The 20,666-nt window shown below is 39.1% G+C and overlaps 1 protein-coding gene, 1 long non-coding RNA gene and 1 other non-coding gene across 6 annotated transcripts; 1 reads left to right on the forward strand and 2 right to left on the reverse strand.

Moving 5' to 3' along the window:
• Positions 1 to 3,441: 3,441 nt before the first annotated feature.
• LOC135679367 (shewanella-like protein phosphatase 1) lies at positions 3,442 to 11,862 on the forward strand. Of its 4 annotated transcripts, none has more exons than XM_065193044.1 (10): positions 3,442 to 3,587; positions 4,500 to 4,600; positions 5,229 to 5,342; positions 8,016 to 8,266; positions 9,714 to 9,871; positions 10,376 to 10,548; positions 10,669 to 10,757; positions 10,832 to 10,901; positions 11,256 to 11,355; positions 11,668 to 11,862. In XM_065193044.1, exons 1-9 carry the CDS (start codon positions 3,494 to 3,496, stop codon positions 11,331 to 11,333), a joined length of 1,128 nt encoding a protein of 375 aa, XP_065049116.1. In that variant the 5' UTR covers positions 3,442 to 3,493; the 3' UTR covers positions 11,334 to 11,355; positions 11,668 to 11,862. The 4 variants fall into 4 exon arrangements, with proteins under 4 accessions (XP_065049116.1, XP_065049117.1, XP_065049118.1 ...); XM_065193045.1 differs by having other exon boundaries at positions 3,445 to 3,587; positions 8,016 to 8,225; positions 9,736 to 9,871; XM_065193046.1 differs by having other exon boundaries at positions 3,467 to 3,747.
• A 77-nt stretch (positions 11,863 to 11,939) lies between these two features.
• TRNAG-GCC (transfer RNA glycine (anticodon GCC)) lies at positions 11,940 to 12,010 on the reverse strand. The gene has a single exon. It is a non-coding gene; the product is annotated as a tRNA-Gly (tRNA).
• Positions 12,011 to 15,127: 3,117 nt separating this feature from the next.
• Positions 15,128 to 17,586, reverse strand: LOC135679368 (uncharacterized). Its single transcript, XR_010515224.1, has 2 exons — positions 17,299 to 17,586; positions 15,128 to 17,221 (listed from the first exon to the last, which is right to left on the reverse strand). It is a non-coding gene; the product is annotated as an uncharacterized LOC135679368 (long non-coding RNA).
• Positions 17,587 to 20,666: the final 3,080 nt, after the last annotated feature.

Genomic DNA, 20,666 nt, shown 5'->3' on the forward strand with positions numbered 1-20,666 from the left:
GTTCCCTCGAGGGCGAGCTCCATTTCCACTGACCCTTGGAACTTGGGCAACCCTCTCTCTGGTCTCTCTCCCCTCCCCCGGTTCTCGTGGCTCGCCGGCCACTGACTGTTCGTACGTATTACCCCCCTCCCTCCCTCATCTCCTCACCAACACCGAGGGCGTCACTCGAATGGCTAAAGGACAGTGATGGCCCCTCTCCCCCACCCCCCTACTCTCTCCCTCGGCTCTGACTGACCTCTCAGCTGACACGCCAAATAATTTATGCGCCTTTGGCTGCACCTCCTCGGAGGTTTCCGGGCTGTGACTCAGCTCTCCGCCCCTCTCTCTCTCTCTCTCTCTCTCTCTTACTGTGTGAGTACTACCCCTGTGCGAAAAGGTTAACCTAGATCATCTCCTGTAGAGTTCCGGTGCATGATCGGAATCATTCAGGTCTTCTGCGCTTTTCTGTGCACAGGACTTGATTGGTACCAGTAAGATCCATGCAAGGTCCTGCCAACATTTGATCTTTTGTGCTTTGATGTGCAGGAGACCTGCTTGGTGCCACCAAGATCCATGCATGGCCCTGCAACGTGTCCTTTCCTTTGTAATGGAGATAAGATGAGTCCACCTTCCTCATATCACAACATCATTAACCAGTTTATTAGCTCCTCCTCTCACATGGATACGGGATGATGGGTCTTTAAGGGAAGAACGAGGTTTACTCTCAGATCCATGTCCCTTTGCTTTGACGCCGATGAAACTTGGAATCCAATCTGTACTACCAGTGGCAGAAACGAGGCCAAACCAGCTCCTAGTTTCTACCAAAAGAATTGCTATCCCTACTGGGTTTTGACCAACACAGTAAGAGATGGCAAACACAGAGTGACTTGAAGAGTCCCAATGGTTCTTCTTTCGATTTCACCCGCGTCTCGTTCTGTCATCCATTCCGTTCCAGAGTTCCAATATATACCAATCGATTAAGATAGGTTAATTGTTTGGATACGTGTGCAGGAGTTGACTCTCTTGACTCATCTTCAGCTCCAAAAAAGATGGACTGCAGAGGCTTTGAAATGTATATATATTGAGATTCGGATCTGAATCCGATAAGTGCATTAGATCCACAACGGAAATCCCTTTAGCATGACAATAATCATATGATGAACATTTGTGGGGAGTTATCGGATCTAGAGTTGTGGTTGGATCCAAATGCGGATACGAAGTTATTGGATGTAAGAATTGAGATCCGCACCTCCACATAGAATTCCCACCCACATAGAATTCTCTCAGAAGATAAAAGGCTGAACCGTAGGATTGTTGGTGTCGTGCTATAAGATGTGCGCTCGATCACGACACGACTCAGACCGGCGATCCGAGAACTGCTGCTCTGGCCGGCGAAGCATCGAAGAACCCTGTCGCCTCGCGCTCTGGCCGATCCCTCTCGCTGCGCCACGGAGCCGCCTTCCCTTTTCGATCAGAGCGACGGCGGTCGGAGCGTTTCATTCAGAGGACGTATGAACCCTCTACTTTCCTTTTTTATCTCTTTATCGGGCTGTGTTTCCTTGATTGATTGGATTCGTTTGAAACCCTGTTCTTGGTAGCTCTCGTTAGAGATCTTTTGATCGTGTCGTGCTTGTGGTTTCCTTGGATCATTTCAAAAGTCTGTTTCCGAGTGACCTCATGGCGCGAAAATTCTGTTTGGGCTTCGCTTGAATCATTGATAGAATGTACGAATCTTCCATTGGATTAGAACCCTCTTGTTGGTATCTCCTCTTTGTGTTCTTTTACTCGGGTTGCGCTTGTGGCTTTCCCTCGATCATTTCAAGAATCTGTTCCTGTGTGATCTCATGGCGCGAAAATTTTGTTCCGGTTTTTCGTGATTCAGCGAGAGAAGGTACGAATCCTCTGCTCGATTAAACCCCTGTTCTTGGTAGCTCTCGTTAGAGATCTTTTGATCGTGTCGTGCTTGTGGTTTCCTTGGATCATTTCAAGAGTCTGTTACCGAGTACCTCATGGCGGGAAAATTTTGTTTGGGCTTCGCTTGAATCATTGATAGAAGGTACGAATCTTCCATTGGATTAGAACCCTCTTCTTGGTATCTTCTCTTTGTGTTCTTTTACTCGGGTTGCGCTTGTGGCTTTCCCTCGATCATTTCAATAATCTGTTCCTGTGTGATCTCTTGGCGCGAAAATTTTGTTCCGGTTTTCCGTGATTCAGCGAGAGAAGGTACGAATCCTCTGCTCGATTAAAACCCTGTTCTTGGTAGCTCTCGTTAGAGATCTTTTGATCGTGTCGTGCTTGTGGTTTCCTTGGAACATTTCAAGAGTCTGTTACCGAGTACCTCATGGCGGGAAAATTTTGTTTGGGCTTCGCTTGAATCATTGATAGAAGGTACGAATCTTCCATTGGATTAGAACCCTCTTCTTGGTATCTTCTCTTTGTGTTCTTTTACTCGGGTTGCGCTTGTGGCTTTCCCTCGATCATTTCAATAATCTGTTCCTGTGTGATCTCTTGGCGCGAAAATTTTGTTCCGGTTTTCCGTGATTCAGCGAGAGAAGGTACGAATCCTCTGCTCGATTAAAACCCTGTTCTTGGTAGCTCTCGTTAGAGATCTTTTGATCGTGTCGTGCTTGTGATTTCCTTCGATCATTTCAAGTGTCTGTTACCGAGTACCTCATGGCGGGAAAATTTTGTTTGGGCTTCGCTTGAATCATTGATAGAAGGTACGAATCTTCCATTGGATTAGAACCCTCTTCTTGGTGTCTTCTCTGTGTTCTTTTACTCGCGTTGCGCTTGTGGGTTTCCTTCGATCATTTCAAGAATCTGTTCCTGTGTGATCTCTTGGCGCGAAAATTTTGTTCAGGTTTTCCGTGATTCAGCGAGAGAAGGTACGAATCCTCTACTCGATTAAAACCCTTTTCTTGTAGCTTTCGTTTGAGATCTTTTGATCGTGTCGTGCTTGTGGTTCTTCTTCGATCGTTTCACGAATCTGTTTCCGTGTGATCTCATGGCGCGTAAATTCGTTTAGGTTTCTGTGATTCATCGAGGGGAAGCGCGAATCCTCTGTTAGATTAAAACCCTCTTCTCGCTTGGGGTTTCTCTTCGATCATTCCAAGAATGTGTTTCTGCGTGATCTCATGGCGCAAAACTTCGTTGAGGTTTTCCGTGATTCATCGAGGGGAAGTACGAATCCTCGGTTAGATTAAAACCCTCTTCTCTTTGTGATCTTTTAATCGTTTCGTGCTTGTGGTTTTTCTTCGATCATTTCTTTCTTGCGATTTCAATGGTCAATCCAAGAACCTTCCGATCTTTCTCGTGCGGAGCCTTCATCCCGATTGATCTAATTATTTTCGGAAGCGGAAGGATCATGATTTGCTTTTCTCACTGGGCCTCCGGTTCGCTTAGTTGGGTTCAAGTCGGACTCAGTATTAGGTCGGTTTGGCCAGTACTTAAAGGCCTCGCGGTGAGGGTACAGTATGGTGACGGGACCAGGACTCATCTGAAACGCTTGGTGGAAATGTGTTCTCATGAGCTCTATGCCGTGGCCGTGCAAATTCGATGGACACGATTCTTAAGAGGTCGAGCTTCCGAGAGAGGACGGAAACAGGGAGGTAATGGCTGCCGTTTCTTTGGGTTCCTTGTCTCTTCCTCCTCTCAAGTACCGGAAGGTAGCAGTGTGTTGTTCATATGTTAATGGTAGCCTTAGACCGATCACAGTCAGTGGAAATCCTCCGACTTTTGTCTCTGCATCAGGTCGTCGGATAGTTGCTGGTAACTAGCATCTATTTATCTCGTCTTCTGCATCATGCTTCAAAACTGTTTTTTTCAACTAGTCAAGTTAGTTTGTGTTCACTTAATGGTGGTGGTGTACTCAGATAGAAGGGGGTTCTGTTTCCAATGATTTGGATTCGATCTTGTAGGGTTCTATTTATTTATTTAAGGATGCCTCTTGTGCCTTTTTACGGATTATTCAGATTTCGTGTCATCTGTAGGCTCATTTTGAGAGTTTTCTTTGTTAAAATCAGTTGAATAATTTTCCCCCTAGCGCAAAGAATTTGTGCAGTTATGATGTAGCATGTTTCCTTTGTTGCGGAATTGCTTCTAAATTTTATCAAATATTGAACAAAAAGATTGCACGTTATGCTTTCAAATGAAAGTTGACAACGTACATATTGAAGTCCATTGGCTCTGTATATAATACTTATTTGTTGCTCAATGACTCTTTCTTGGGCATTCTAGCCAATTCTATAAGCCATGGATGCATATTAGTAATTCTATATGTTTATGCGTGTATGGTCCTAAACGTTTCTTCTTCTGTCAATTGTATTCTGTGGTATATATGTTTTAAAGCTTTTCAAGTTAATAATAGTGTCTTTTCATTTGCATGTGATAATTGGAGGTTTTTTCCCCGTTTATCTGTCTACAGGTTCTTGATCTTGTATTGCGTTAATTAGTTTCTCATGTTTATATATCTTGCATATTTCCCGTACACCGTATCTCAAATACTGATGTATGCATTTCAGTGGGTGATTTGCATGGGGATCTTTCTAAAACAAGACGTGCTCTTGAAATGGCTGGAGTCTTGAGCTCAGATGGCCAAGATCTATGGATAGGTGGAGAGACGGTATGCCACTAGTTTATCATTGTTCCCCGTCATAGTGTTGTTTTGCGCATTGAGGATGGGAAGAATATCACATATATGCTACTCTATTTAAAGAAAAAATTTGAACCCCATCTGCATACTTATATCCATTTTCTAATAACTGTCACATAAATTGTCATATCTAAATCAATGGTGATATTTTGTTTTGGCTTTGTGTGCTATCCCCTTCGAATCGCATTATTTTTTAACCCCTGAAATTTTCACACTGACATTCACTTCCTTTAGATATGACAATATTCTTATTCCATTGCAGATGATTATTATTTTTGCTTACAACTTTATCCTTTATGCTAAATTTTGAGCGTAAACCACATAATCTGGATTGTCTTCCTTTGTGCTTAAAGTTGGGATGATAGTCAAGTCATATCTTAAAAAGGGTCAGTGGACAAATAAACTATATACAGGCAGATGATTGAAACCTTATTTTAGGGGTTGGGAGCCAAAATCCCATATAATTCATCAATTTTTTTTATATCTAAAGGTGAATTATTGGTTTTAGAGTTTGTTCCACGTTAGAGATTTTGTTTTTGGTTTGTACAAGTTCAAGATAAAACATTGCATTGTTTCTTTTTTTTTTTTTTATGTGTAGGTATTAGTTCAAGTTGGAGACATCCTTGATCGAGGTGAAGATGAAATTGCTATCTTATCATTATTGAGATCACTTGATATTCAAGCTAAGTCCACTGGCGGTGCTGTCTTTCAGGTATTGATGATTATGTATTATGAGCGTATTCTTTCCATCTTGTTATGTAGGATCCTAAACTCATAGCAATAGAAAATTGCATAGTTACTTATATGAGGATCTCTTTCTATTCACACCTGCTCTTATCGACTTGCTTAAATAATGTTTATATTGTTGCTGCACCTGCATTTTCTTTGATCAGGATTACTGGTTCCAGAAGCATAGAAGCACATGGCATACATAATCGCACTAACTAGTTTTAGGTTTGGAAAGAAACATGATGTATACATGTATCTTCTGGTATGCAGACACTCTTGCCATATTATATGCTAATTAAAACATATAAAGAAAACAGATTAGTATGTATAAATACATTGTTATTTGGTAAATGCTAATAGAAGATGAACTTTTACAACTAGACACAGGATAGTAAAACTGTTTGTTTTTGTTATTGGCAAGACATCTTTGTGAGATTTGGCCTCTCGACCGGATGGACAGATCCCTCTGGCATTTACCAATTCAGCCCAAAATTGGTACATGGAACGCTCCCTAGCACTCGGTTTTAAAAGTGAAACGCTTACTGTTCCGTATCCATATCATTTTATATTTCTTTTATAGTGACAACTATCCTTTGGTTTTAATCTTCCATGCTTCTCTCTCTCTCTTGCTATTCTCTTGATCTCTTTTGCCACACTGCCTACTATCTCACTGTCACCGCCCACTGCCTTGTCACCATCGCATCTTCCTTTGTTTCTAGTAATCCTCATCAGCCTTCTCCTTCTCCTCTACCTTCGTCTCCTCCTCCTCCCATCTTCTCTCTCTCTCTCTCTCTTTCTGTTTGGACCCTGCCCTGAAATGTTACCGGGCCTATACTGGTCCAATTGGGGAGTAGTATGGATCTGGTATTGGTATTTGATACCATGATTAAAAACATCATCTCAAAGATCATAAAGAAATTATTATTTAATCCATATGAAGAAAAGAAAGTTCACAAAGCCTACTTTGGGTACAACAATAACTTAGTGTTGCATGGATATATATTTTAGAAATGGATTCAGATGCCTATCTAACTACCCCATGTTGCAAGAAGGCAAAGGATTTGTGATGACAGGTGAAAAATAATTTGTGAAATTGATGTTTCTCTTTTGTGAATATTCAAAATTCTGAAGATTGGTTTTTATTATTATATGATCTCAGATGCTAAATAATTAATCCTTATCACGTTCTTTCACAAACATTTGAAGCATATATCAAACAGTAAAATATGTATTTCAATAAAATTGGGAGGGAAAAGTGAATGTGTCTGTTGACATAGATCTTTTGTGTTATCACAAATCTAATCCAAGTATGATGTGCAGGCATCAGATATGTGCATCATCACATTAGTTTATGTTAGGGGTGGAATTGTCAAAATTGCATATTTTAGTCTGATAGGTAAAAGCCTTGGCTGGGGATCAACCTTTTTCGACCCAATCATATAGTATAACAAAAACAAAACCTTACTACAACCAATTAATAGAAAAGAGAAATCTTTAATAACAGTTATCATTAAGGTGAAAAAGTGTCCTAGTGGAAAGGATATTAGATTTTGTGGTTTGCTCACTTGATTATTCGATTGTTGTTTCTTGTTCTGGACATGATCTAGGTTGTCATGCTTCAGTTCATCAAATTTAAAACCTTCAACCAGAATATTCTGCCTTTTATGTCAATGATGAAGGCCGAAATACCATTTTCTATGAAACAATAATAGCTGGTAACTGAAAATTCTTTGATGAGACAAATTCTCCTTTGTTTTTTTTATAATTTGGATTGTAAACAGCATTATCCACATTTTTTCTTCAGGTTTTATGGAACACTTATTCTAAAATTTATGATGAATGGCTGGCTCAGACTATGATACCTCCTAGTACTAAGAAAACTAATGATTATTATTCTGGAACAAAGTTAAGTCAGTTGAGGATCCCTAAATACAGTACCAATCATCTAGGACTCTGGAGGAGAGTCCGAGGACAATGTCTACAGGATGAGTTTGTGGAATTGTTAGCAATATTTCTTGTAGTACTCAAGGATAATTATTTCAGCTGTTAAATTATCGTAAGCCAATTACTTAATGAACTCTGTGGAATGTTATTTACAGTTGAGGTTCCATGGATCAGTGTTCCAAAATGTGGTCTGTGCAGCTACATATGCAATTGTTGACCACCTCACATAAGGTGTGGCCCTGAATTGTGGCCACATATGTGGATTGCATTCCTACTATTGTTTTTACTATTACTATTATATTAATTCTAGTTCATGAAAATGTCCCTTTTTCACCTAGGCCTTTACTCATTTTCTATAACTCAAATGAGTCCATACAGTGTGTTGATTTGATCTTAATATATTTACCTATTAACAATTTAGACCGAGTGTTTTCTATTTCTTTATTATAATTGGACCAAATATGCAGCCACATGTACCTGTATGCTGCATATGTGCGATTCATTACCTTGACCTTTGGCATACCGAGGACACATCTTAGAAATAAAAAAAAAGTTATCTTTATCGCGCATTTAAGATATGTGTTAGTCTATAACAGAAAATGCTCTTAGCAAGTTTACGCTATCTGTGTTAACTCATTTTCTGTGTACAATTATGACTTAGTATGGTACCTCTTGGATCTTTGAGATGATCCACTTTTTGTTGTCTAACTAGGTAAATGGAAATCATGAAACCATGAATGTAGAAGGTGATTTCAGATATGTTGATCCAGGAGCATTTGATGAGTGCATAGACTTCCTAGATTACTTGGATGAATACAAAGGTCGCTGGGATGATGCTTTTATTGGCTGGATCAGGGCTACTAAATGGTGGAAAAAGAAAAGGACATCTGAGAGTTATTGGACCCGTTGGAATTTTCTAAAGGTTTCTGCACTATGTTCATATTGCACATCTGTTTCCTGGATGTAATTACTTGAATATTATTTTAAATGACTTGCATATATGTTTCACTTGCTTTAGTAATATGAGTTTGTTGGATACTTTGCTTTCTCTTTCTTTATACAGTTAAAGTTTTGACAAATTGCTTTGGTCATCTACATAGTTAATCTAGAGAAAGATTAAAAATAAATTAAATTGTCATAAAGTCATGCATAAGTTATGTTACGACCTGAATCTGATGGGTTAACTGATCAATAACTCCATTTGGTTAAAATGTTTAAGCTAGAATTAATATAATACACTCATCAAATCTTTATATGTCAAACTTAGTCTTTGTCCATTTCTGATGTGGGACTAATTGGGGTGTCATAACCCAAATACTAGGTCAACTCATCAAATGTCACGACCCAAGTCTAATGGGCTAACTGGCCAATAACTCTGTTTAGTCCAAACCATTGACTAAAATACTTAAGCTAAAGTTGTCATGGTATACTCATCAGATCCTTATAAGCCAAACTTAGTCTTTGCCGACTTCCAACGTGGGACTAATTGGGGTATGACAAGTTACATTCATGTGCATGTGATATATATATATATATATATATATATAATTTGTTAGATCTACCTTTTCTACTTCAATTACCACTTAAAATAAGATTGTACACTAATTATTATTTGTACTCTAAAGTCTTGTTAATTAGCATCTTTCTCTGATTGTGACACCTGAAAGTAAGTGAGTAATTCAACACATGATATGCTATATTTGGTAGTTATGTAATATACCACTAATATGCAGTTATCCAATATATTACTCGTTATGTGCAAATGCAGTTCTGTGCCCATACTCTCATCTCCAGCATAAGGAATAGCCAACTCCATCAATCATTTTAGGTCATCTTTATTAATGCTTGATTCATATTTCATCTGAACCGAAGGGTATTAACATTGTTACTTTACATGTAATTCATTATGGATAGTGTTGTTTTAAGTTTTCATCCAAGAATCAATAGCTTTAAGATTAGTTCATGTTTCCAAACATGTGTTAAAATATTTAGTCTAGCATCATGCACATAATTCAAATGTAACTTTTGTGTTTTCATTAACCAACATATGATTTTTCTCCTTTAAGTAACGCTGAAATTCTGAAAATGGTAAAGATTAAATGACTTGGATATAGCACCTGCAAGTGAGTTTTTTTCTAGAGTTGAATTTAATATATCAATCCTTACTTTGATATAGGTTAAATTAACAATTTGAGATATATGTTGATATACAGATATCTGGATGTGTATAGTATTAAATCAACATCTGTGTCCATGCTAAAAGGTTTCAGATAGAAAAGTTTTAATATGGTTTAATTTGTCGACAATGTGGTTAATATAAGTTATCTCTACTTTTGTGGATCTTTCAGCATGCAGTACAAACATACGCTAAAATCTCTTTTGTATCTAAAATTTTTCATTATGCTGACAGATTTCCTAAAATATTAGGACAGAGGCAGCAGGCTGTTATTGCAAGATCTTCACTTTTGAGGCCAGGTGGTCCACTGGCTTGTGAACTGGGACGCCATTCTGTGGTTCTTAAAGTTGATGACTGGATCTTTTGCCATGGTGGCCTTCTTCCTCATCATGGTAAGTTTTATAATTATTGATGCTTATTAAGTAAAAGTTTCATTATTCATGGATTAACTTTTATTTGCTATCTATAGAATGCACATGTACGTATCATTCACAAGTTAACTTGTATGTGTATGTGTCTGTATTTGTATACTTGATGACTCATGGGTGAACCTGTATAGGAAATCAACAATTTGATTGGTTTGTGATACCTCAGCATTTTGTATTAGTGACGCATTGGATGGTGAGAACTGTGAGATCAACTTTAAACATTTTAGTCTTTGATTTCAAGCCCATTAATTATTGCCTCGAACATATTACAAGCATGTAACATGGACTCATAGAGCTTCTGAATAGTCACTGAACTTTGTCACTGAACTTCATTTCATGTCATAATATACTTGCAAATGAAGATATCTGGTTGTAATAAAGTGCATTCTTCTGTAATTCTGACAATCTAGAGAGCAAGGATTAACCATTGTTCTTATCATCTGTGACAACATACTGAAATTTGTGCAGTTGCATATGGTTTGGAGAGGATGAACAAAGAAGTATCATTTTGGATGAGAGACTTTAGTGAAAGTAGTGATAGTCCGGCAGTTCCTTTCATAGCTACCAGAGGTTATGATAGTATTGTTTGGAATCGTCTGTATTCAAGAGATTCAGCAGATGCTAAGTACCAAATTTTGCAGGCATGTAGTCTCGTCCTACCAAACAAAATGACCTAAGAAAAATCTTATTCACAGTTGATATGTTATTGGATCTTTTTCATTCTATCATCTACTTCTTGAACTGATCTGTTTTCTACATAGATATCCTCTATTCTGGAAGAAACATTGCAAGCTGTAGGAGCAAAGGGAATGGTGGTTGGCCATACTCCACAATTTAATGGTGTTAACAGGTATGACATAGCATCCTTTCAATAAAGTAGACATTTCAACTATTGGAAAATTAAATTCACTTTTATATATGCAGCAAATATAATGAAAGAATATGGTGTATTGATGTGGGCATGTCTAGTGGAGTTCTTAATTCAAGACCAGAGGTAAATATGATTCAACACCAGATAATGTTCTTTGGTTTGTCATGTCTATCATGAACCTTTTTTTTCTATTTAATTATGCGCATAATTAAATAGAAAGGGTGCGCATAATTAAACGTGTTAACAGGTATGACATATCATCCTTTCTATTTAAGTATGTCATAAAAAATGATGTTAATGGAAACTGGATTAGACATGAGAGATAGTACATTGAGAAGATTCTTTAGCATTAAGAAAATGAAAGAGTCCCAAATCTTTGTCAAGATGCATTTATTCTGATTTTTCAAGTAAACTGTTATTATGATTTGCCCAATGTCAGAAATTTGAGATGTTGATATTATTATTTGATCAAACCAGGTTTTGGAAATTGTGGATGATAAAGCAAGGGTTATAAGCAACCAAAATGACTTGTTTGAAGTCATGAACTATCTCTAAAATTTCCAGTATGACCAAAAAGGTATGATTATTAAAATTTTCTATTCAATCTTGTATGTCAATTTTTTAGCATGCTGACTTTTATTCATTTTTGCACTACCTCTGCGGAATTCCTCATTTTTTTGCTATGAAAGAACACACAAAGGTAAAAAGAGCCTTTATTTTTATGTCCCCATTTCATTTAGACTTTAACTAGGGATGACAACAATAATTAAAAGGATTGCAACCGTACTCTTTTAGCTCTTTGGATGAGATGCTTTGAGAGATATTGGCTTCTCCAAAAATGTCTGTTACCTTTGGACTATCTGAAATATTTTTTTTTTACTTGGTGCAGGGCATACATGACAGAGGACTCTACACACCTTTACGAACACAACGGTTGATGAATGCATGGCCGTGAAAGGAACAAAAAAATCAACCGATATCATCTTCAAATAGGTTTTGTCCAGTTTATATCCTCAACCTATTAAAAACGTTGTATATTTTGTATACCCTGCCAATTATATATATATAGTTGTTTATGGTCAAATTGTATACATATGCACGAACGAAAAACAGCAAATTGTTAAACTTCAGAAGGTACGAAGAATTTAAAAAAAATTCTCGTGCACCAGCCGGGAATCGAACCCGGGTCTGTACCGTGGCAGGGTACTATTCTACCACTAGACCACTGGTGCCTTTGGCGATATTGATACATAGGAAGCGTTTCTTAAATTATAAAACAAGAAATTGGACCACTGCAGAACACACGTTTATAGCATACTAGGAAGTTATCACACCAACTGATACAAATTCTGTTCTCAGGACAACCAACTCAATATTTAAAACAGTCTAACAGATGCCTCTTGAAACTCACCAAAAGGGTCCAAATTTCAGGTACAACTTAAGTGGCACTTTAACTTTTATATTGCAGCTGGAGATATATTACATGAAAATGTCTTATCATGAAAACATAATACCAAACAATAAATCATTTAGTACTTCTGCTCTAATAATCAATTACCAGTTTGCACTTTAAGAATAATAACAAAAGACATTAATTAAATTGCACTATAAGTCCAAAACTCTGTCAAAGTAAAGAGAATTGATTATACCTTGATCAAAAAAATATCCTCTCTTTCCAGGGCTCTTTTTGGAACAATTCCATGAAATTAATAAACTATTCCTTCATAGAAGTTGATAATTCTAGCGGACTTACAAGGTCGAAAGAATTAACCTACCCATTGTGTGTTCCCCGTGAAAGATCACCAACTCATAAAAACAAATGCTAAGAGAAACTTAAGAGATCACATCTCATAGTCATATCTGGCATTAAACATCATAAAAACAATAGGATAAATGTCTAACTTTGAATTCAAGCAACACATTTATTTACTTGCATCACAAATATTTCAGATGAATATGACAAATTATGAACTTGTATTAAACGTAATATTTACAATATCAAGATGCCTAAAATTCCAGCAATCATGACACAACGGCCATAAAAAAAAAGGTTTGTACTCATAGATTATTCAAAATTAAAATAAACACTAATATACGTAGCCACTATAACTGATGACCATATGCAAGAGGTTTGTACCCATGACCATATGCAAGAGGTTTGTACTCATAGAAGTATTACTCATAGATCAAAGAAAGAGGTTTGTACCCATGACCGTATGCAAGTGGAGATAAATCTTGCATCTCCTCATGTCAAAACTTCTAAAAAACCTTGCCATTTGTGAAATGAAATTTGTTGGGATGAATTATCAAGATAATGATTACGCAAACTATCAGTTATACAGAAGCCCCCCAGAAAAATCTGCAGCAAGGGATACATATGACACAACAGTATCTCCCTTACGTGCCGATGCATCAATATATATATCTTCATGTTCCATGGCCACTGGTCCTTGTGACCATGTTTTTGCCTGATCCTGATGACCTAAGAAAAGAAAATTAATTCAGGCTTCCTCAAACACTAGGGGCAGAAAAGGAGTCAAAAGTTGTACTCACTAATATGTCTGAAATGTAAAGTTTCTCATCCCAACATATACAAAGCATTTATGTTACTTTGTATTCCACTCCAAACATCTCAAGATCGAATCTTAATAACAAAGATCCTAAGCGATCCACATAATTTCCCAGGTTGTTATTATGCAAACTTTTGATTTCGAAGATGAAAAAAAATTAGGCATGCATATATAGAAAACAAAAGACTTGAGAAACCCCATGTCAACCATAGAAACATAAATTTCTGGACGAAATACCACAAAATCTAGGAATTAATTCTCATTGAATAGAGTAACACATATATGTTAGAGTTATCAGTGAGAAGAAAGCATATCTCAGTAAAGGTGGTGGTGTGGTAACTTCTAAAGTAAATAAATTCAAAAGTCAAAAGCATCACCATGACTTTACATAAGTAAGTTCAAATATGGAGATTCGGCAAGTTAACAATGAACAGGAAGCAGCAGAAAGCTAAGGCTTCTCCAAATCCCACATTCTTGTCAAATATCAAGGTGAACAACACAATTCAAACATAGAACACCCAGTGATTTAAAAAGCGCTAGGCGCCAAAAGGCGCCAAGGTCCAAAAACGCCCGAGGTGCTAGGCGCTCGCCCAGGCGCTCGCCCGAGCGAAGCGAGGCGCTAAAATATAAAAATATAAAATATAATTAATAAATATAATTATTTAAAATTTTAAATAAAAATATAAAAATATATAATATAATTAATAAATATAATCACATTAACAGTATAAATCTGCTGACGGAGAAACGAGGAAGCAGCGGCGAGCGGCGGCATCAGTGGCGGCGAGCGGCAGCAGCAGTGGCGGCGGCGAGCGGCAGCAGCAATGGCGGCGGCAGCGGCAGCAGCAGCAGCGGCGAGCGGCGGCAGCAGCGGCAGCGGGAAAGGGAAAGGGAGCGAAAGGCGCGAGCAGCGGGAGGCCTCGAGGGAGGCGCGAACAGCGACAGCGGGAGCAGCGACGAGATCGCGATCGGGATCGGCAGCGGCAGCAGGTTAGGGTTGGGGTTATATCGGTTTAGTTGGTTCGATTGAACCAACTAACAACCGAACCAGGACCGAAAGAGACCTAAAATTCTGGTTCGGTTTACCCAGGCGCTCGCCCGAAGCGCCCAGCGCCTGGGCTCGGGCGAGCGCCCAGGCGGCGCCTGATTGAAGCGCACCGCCTGGGACATTAGCGAGGCGCTCGGGCCTCGCCTCGCCTCGCCCGAGCTCCTAGGCGAGCGCCCGAGCGCCTTTTGCAATCACTGAGAACACCACAATAGCAAAATTTCCATGTTTGGTATAAACCAATGATAAAATCAAGAGTTTTCACTTCTGTAAAATTACTATAATCACCTAGCTAGTTTACACAACAAGAAACACTTGACAGTTGTGATAACAAGGCCCTGTCATCGTAGCATTTCACATTTATATGATGCATTTTCTAGGACACGCAGTATGAGAAAATATCATATGCAAATACATCAGTATCAGTATCATCATGAGCCCTGCCTCTTGCTTATACCCAACATCCAGTACTTCAAAAATTGTCCAGTGTCAGGCATGCCAGATATATCATGATTATTAATGGCTAGTTTACAATGAGGGTGAACAGTTGTTATCACCATCATGTTAGTTAATCGAGGAAACAGATGCATAGATGTGATTGATCAACAGATATGACAGGACGATTTGCTATCCAAATTCTATTAAATGTTGTTATGCTCCAAAGGGAAAGAATGGTTTTTTTTTATTTTCAACTCTGTTTATGACAAATCAGTGATGCTTTAAATATAAAAGTATAACTACAAAATAACAACATTTTATTTCCAAAAAAGAGGCACCATTGTCCTGTTACATGACCTAATTAACCACTCTATCTCAGCGAACAAAAAGACCAAAGCAAACTAAAATAGAAAATAACTAATACCTGTGCATACCATTACAAAAGATCTGTTTGAGATGTAAGTACTATTTATCACAAAATTCTCTGCAATTGTCATCATATAGCTTAACTACAGCAGGAGCAACAGGGGCACCACCTCCACCATGAGGTGGAGCAACACTATCATGGCTACGGTTCATATGGTCACCATGCCCCCTCTAGCTGTACGATAGTCCACCATGGGCTACTAGACATTCACTTCCATATCTGTTTGGAGGAGGAGATCCATACGGAGAAGGGTAAGAACTGGGGCGACCATAGCGACTGGAAGGCGGACAGAAAAAAACAATTCACAACATGGACTAGGAAACGGGAGGGGAATTTTCCTACAAGACTACCATATGCAGCTGGAGCTGGTGGAAAAAACATGGCCATAACAGCCCTTATCCTCCTGATTATTATTTTAAGATTCACCTCGTCCAGCATATCAAGCATCTCTTCCCCTGTAATCATCGTTCCTACCACCACAGTTCCGGCATAACTCCTTTCTCGCTGTCACTTCCACCGCCACCATTCCCAGTGCCAGCACTGGGTTCAAAATGCACCACACTTGTTGCACTCCAATCTGCGAAAAATCTAGATTTCCACGGCCATGCTTAGACCTAGGGTAGGGCAGTGCTAATCACTTTCCCAACCATCTCCTCCGCTGCGGTCACCACCTAGGTATCCCCTACCACCTCCCCAGTTTCCCCACTGAGATCTCACTGCCCCCATATCCATCGCCACCACCTATATCAAGACTGCGCCAAGAACCAAACCCTAGATATACACAAACATAAATGCTTGACAAGAAAAGGAAAAATAGAACGACAATAACGTTGAAAAAACAAAAAGAAAAGAACCAAGAACCAGGATTCATGGAGTTTCCATGGTAACCACCGGCCCGTCCTCGGATGGGGCAGTGCTAATTGCCTTCCCAACCATCTCCACCGCGGTAACCACCTCGGTATCCCCTACCACCTCCCCTGTTTCCCCACTGAGATCTCACCGCCCCCGTATCCATCGCCACCACCTATATCAAGACTGTGCCAAGAACCAAACCCTAGATATACACAAACATAAATGCTTGACAAGAAAAGGAAAAATAGAACGACAAGAACATTGAAAAGAAAAAAAAGAAAAGAACCAAGAACCAGGATTCATGGAGTTTCCATGGTAACCACCAGCCCGTCCTCGGGTGGGGCAGTGCTAATCGCCTTCCCAACCATCTCCTCCACTGCGGTCACCACCTCCCCTGTTTCCCCACTGAGATCTCACCGCCCCCATATCCATCGCCACCACCTATATCAAGACCGCCCCAAGAACCAAACCCTAGATATACACAAACATAAATGCTTGACAAGAAAAGGAAAAAAAGAACGACAAGAACGTTGAAAAGAAAAGAACCAAGAACCAGGATTCATGGAGTTTCCATGGTAACCAGCGGCCCGTCGTCGGCTGTATTCGCCGCCGCGCGGAGGCGAAACGTCCTTATCAGGTCCATCGGAGCCGTAGGAACCTGACCTTTGGATCCATACAAAGCCTAACCCTAGATCAAGAAAGGAGAAACGAAGAACGAGAACGCGCAAAAGAAAAACGAAGCAGAAGAACTAAGAGCCTCGATCCCTAGTTTCAACCGTAACCATCAGCCCGTCCTCGGCTGTATTCGCCACCGCGGGGAGGCGGAGCGGCCTCGTCAGGTCCGTCGAAATCGTACGAATCTGACCCCTAGATCTACACAAACCATAACCCCAGATCAAGAAAATGAAAAAAAAAAAAAAAAAAAAAAAAAGGAACCAGGGCGTTCAGAAGAAAAGGGAAGCAGAAGAACTAAGAGCCTCGATTCCTAGTTTCCACCGTAACTACCGCCAGGGCCTCGACTTTATTCGCCGCCGCGAGGAGGCGCAGAGACCTCGTCGGATCCATCGGTGCCATCGTATCCTGACCCCATAGATCTACATAAACCCTAACCCTAGATCAAGAAGAAGAGAAAAAATATAACACGAGAACGATCAAAAGAAAAGGAAAAGAGAAGAAAAAACAAAGAACCAGGGTTCCCAAAGCTTCCACCGGAGCCACGGCCCTGGCCTCGATGCATCCGCCGTGGCGGGAAGGAGGAGCGGCCTTGTCGGGTCCGTGGGAGCCTGCCATCGACGAGAGCTTTCTCGGAGAAGAGGGGATCGCGCGACACATGAGAAACACCGAACAAGAATGGCGAGGACACTCATCATTTGGGCTTCTTGTAATCTCAGCCTGGAAGTAAAAAGGCCCAAATCAATGCAAGACGCTCAATTTAACGCCCACACAGATCACGTCCAACCCGAATCTTGACGCCGCAAGCCAACTCAGGAAGTGCCATTTATGGCCCAAGTCGATCATTTCCAACCCGAATCTTGACGCCGGAACTCAATGTCGATTGCTACCGTCTACCTCGTCACACGGATCCTTATCACCGTCAAAATCTTTTCTCCTCCTCGCTTTTATATATATATATATATATATATATATATATATATATATATATATATATATATATATATATATATATATATATCGCACTTTCAAATATTCTCATTCATCTTTCCATTTTTCTCATTTTCATGTGAATCGACTAATGCGGTGAACCAAATAGTTATATGTATTTTTAAATAAAAAAATTAAAAAAGGTGGCCGACAGGGGTTGGATTTGTGCCTATATATATAAAAGACATAAATCTAAAGTCAGGTCCCAAATCCGGGTTGTAGATTTCTCTGTCGGAGACCGAGTGGACACCGAGTCCAACCGGGTGGCCGTCGGGGCCCAGCCGCATATGACCGCATCCCCGGATTCCCCGCCGAGCCTCACGTTCCCCGGCCCCGCCCCCACCTCCAGCCTCTGCTGTGGCGGTACGGCCTTCTCGGTGATGGTGATGCCCCGCCCTCCTCCGTAACCTACAGTATATATATATATATATATATAACCCATGGAAGTCTTTGCACTAAACCACTGATACATATGTCGGTGATAGCTTTTGGAAGATAAAGAGGCATGGAGATAGATGGGAAGGTTTGCCGACGATCTGCCTGCTCTCGTCCTCGCATGAAACGAAGATGCATTCTTCTTGTTCAGAGACATCAGATAGACGATAATGGACGCACGAGAACAGTGAATGAGGTTTTGGTTTTATGCCTTTGTATGATCAAACGTAGCTAATAAAGCGAGAAATTAAGCTACCTAATGATCTGTCTGCGTATGCCTTTTTACATGGAGTGATTTGCTTGTGGTTATTACGTTCAGAAACATCAAGCATGGACATGTGCGATCTTTGGCAATGATGCTGTCTGCATTTATGTCCCTTTCGGATGAAGAGGCATTTGGCTGTTTGCAAGCTATTGCAAGTCCTTTTTACTTGTGTAATCCATTTACAGGTGTTTGCTTGTTTGTAAGTTATTACAGTATATTGTATCTGCTACTAAATCCATATGCACTGTAAGTGAACTTATGATATGACGGACCTCATGTCATACTTGAGATTGGATTGCAAGTTAAAACACAGATTTTGGTTCTCTTCCTCAATCACAGTCTCATATATTTTCTTTCTTTGAGCACCCCATCTCCAACAAAACAGGTATGCATCTAAGTAATTGCATCTGCTGCTATCTGCAATCTTACAGTTGTAGGCATGCAATTTAACTCGTCATTAGAAAACATTACTTCTTTCGGTAGTAATCTCCAACACCAAATCCATGTCATTCTTGGACTGCTCATTGGGAACCATTTAGCCGAATCCAATCACACCAACCAAAATGCCTATCAAGGTTGATGTCTTTCACCTCTCATAGATTTCAGTGCCGATGATGAGAGGCCATACCACCTCAAAAGTGTTGCGAAGTGATTCCATCTATCTAAGTAGCATTTTGCTATCAAGAATCAAATGTTCTAGGAATGTTTTACCCAAGTCATTCATGGAGTCATACCTGCAATGCCTTCTGAGATGTGAATCAAAATCTGAATATATATATATCAAGAACATTGTCAGTAATCACTCTTAAACATTGTGCTATATGTGTTTGTGCATCCTCCTTTCCTCCAAATATATGCTCTAATTTGCAATGTAAATCAAATACTCATTGCTCATTTCATAAATCCATAAAATATGTCAAACACTTGATTTCTAAAGCTTCTCGATAAATCATTCTATAAAGATAACAAGTTTCACAATTACATATATCCAGACACTATAAAAGGATCTGGAAATCAATTTTATTTTATTTTCCTACACTTGCAATCCATCTCCTTCATTAGAATAGATGATGTGAATAAAGCCACAGACTAGAATGAAATCTTCAATCAGTAAGAAAATAGAGTATCATATATCTAAAATTTAAGAACAGCATGAATGAACTATAAAATATATTTTTCTCATTTGAACACACCACATCATCATCTTTGTAACACAGTTTTGTTTGCCTAACAAGCATTCATTAGGATCCAAATCACACATGAATTGAATTTCTGACAATCAACAACATATTGTAGATTGTGCTATAATCTCATCCTTTCTTTCAGCATTAGTTGCCACAGCATGAGACCGAGAGATTGCAGTTCCCAAAATTCAGCAACTTCATATTTGTAGTCTGACTTCTGTGGATGATCTAAATGGATTCTTACTTGGTCCTTCAACCTTTTATTTTCCTTGAGATTACTATGCTTCCTCTAAAATTCTTTCAAGTTACAATTTATCATTCTTTTCCATTGTGAGATCAATTACTTTCATAAAGAGCTGTTGTTTGTGTTCTTCTTAATCAACTGAGTTCTTTTCATTTGATATGCAGCATGCAGTATGTCTGTATGTATATATATATATATATATATATATATATATATATATAGTGATTGAGTACAACCAAAAAACTAAGGTTACAAGCTATCTCTACAGAATCTTTCAGCAATATGAAACTACTGAAGCAAATTACATCTCAATAAATGTTAAACATGTGTTTATGCATGAATAGAATTCAAAAGTTTAGGTTCATCAAGTCATTAACTATAACTATATATATATATATATATATATATAAATAGAGAGAGAGAGAGAGAGAGAGAGAGAGAGAGAAAAGTAGATTGACTCCGTTGAATCTCTCAACAATATGGGAGTGGTCTCGATCCGATTTCCGTAGCTCATACACAATGCTGCCGTCATCGGTTAGCAGATGTTGAATGATCTGCTTATCGTCAAGGGAATTAGAAGGTCTAGAAAAGGGCAATAAGCCAAACCCTGTGAATAATGTTCTTTAATATATAGGACAAGTTGATAATAGTAAGGAAAAGGACTGTTAGATTTCGCTAGATCTAACCTTCTTGTTAGCCATCAACATCATCTCTATTCTATAAGCAATGAATACACACACACACACACACACACACACACTATCCA

This window comes from Musa acuminata, chromosome BXJ1-7 (assembly GCF_036884655.1).
Source record: "Musa acuminata AAA Group cultivar baxijiao chromosome BXJ1-7, Cavendish_Baxijiao_AAA, whole genome shotgun sequence".
Lineage (NCBI taxonomy): Eukaryota > Viridiplantae > Streptophyta > Magnoliopsida > Zingiberales > Musaceae > Musa > Musa acuminata.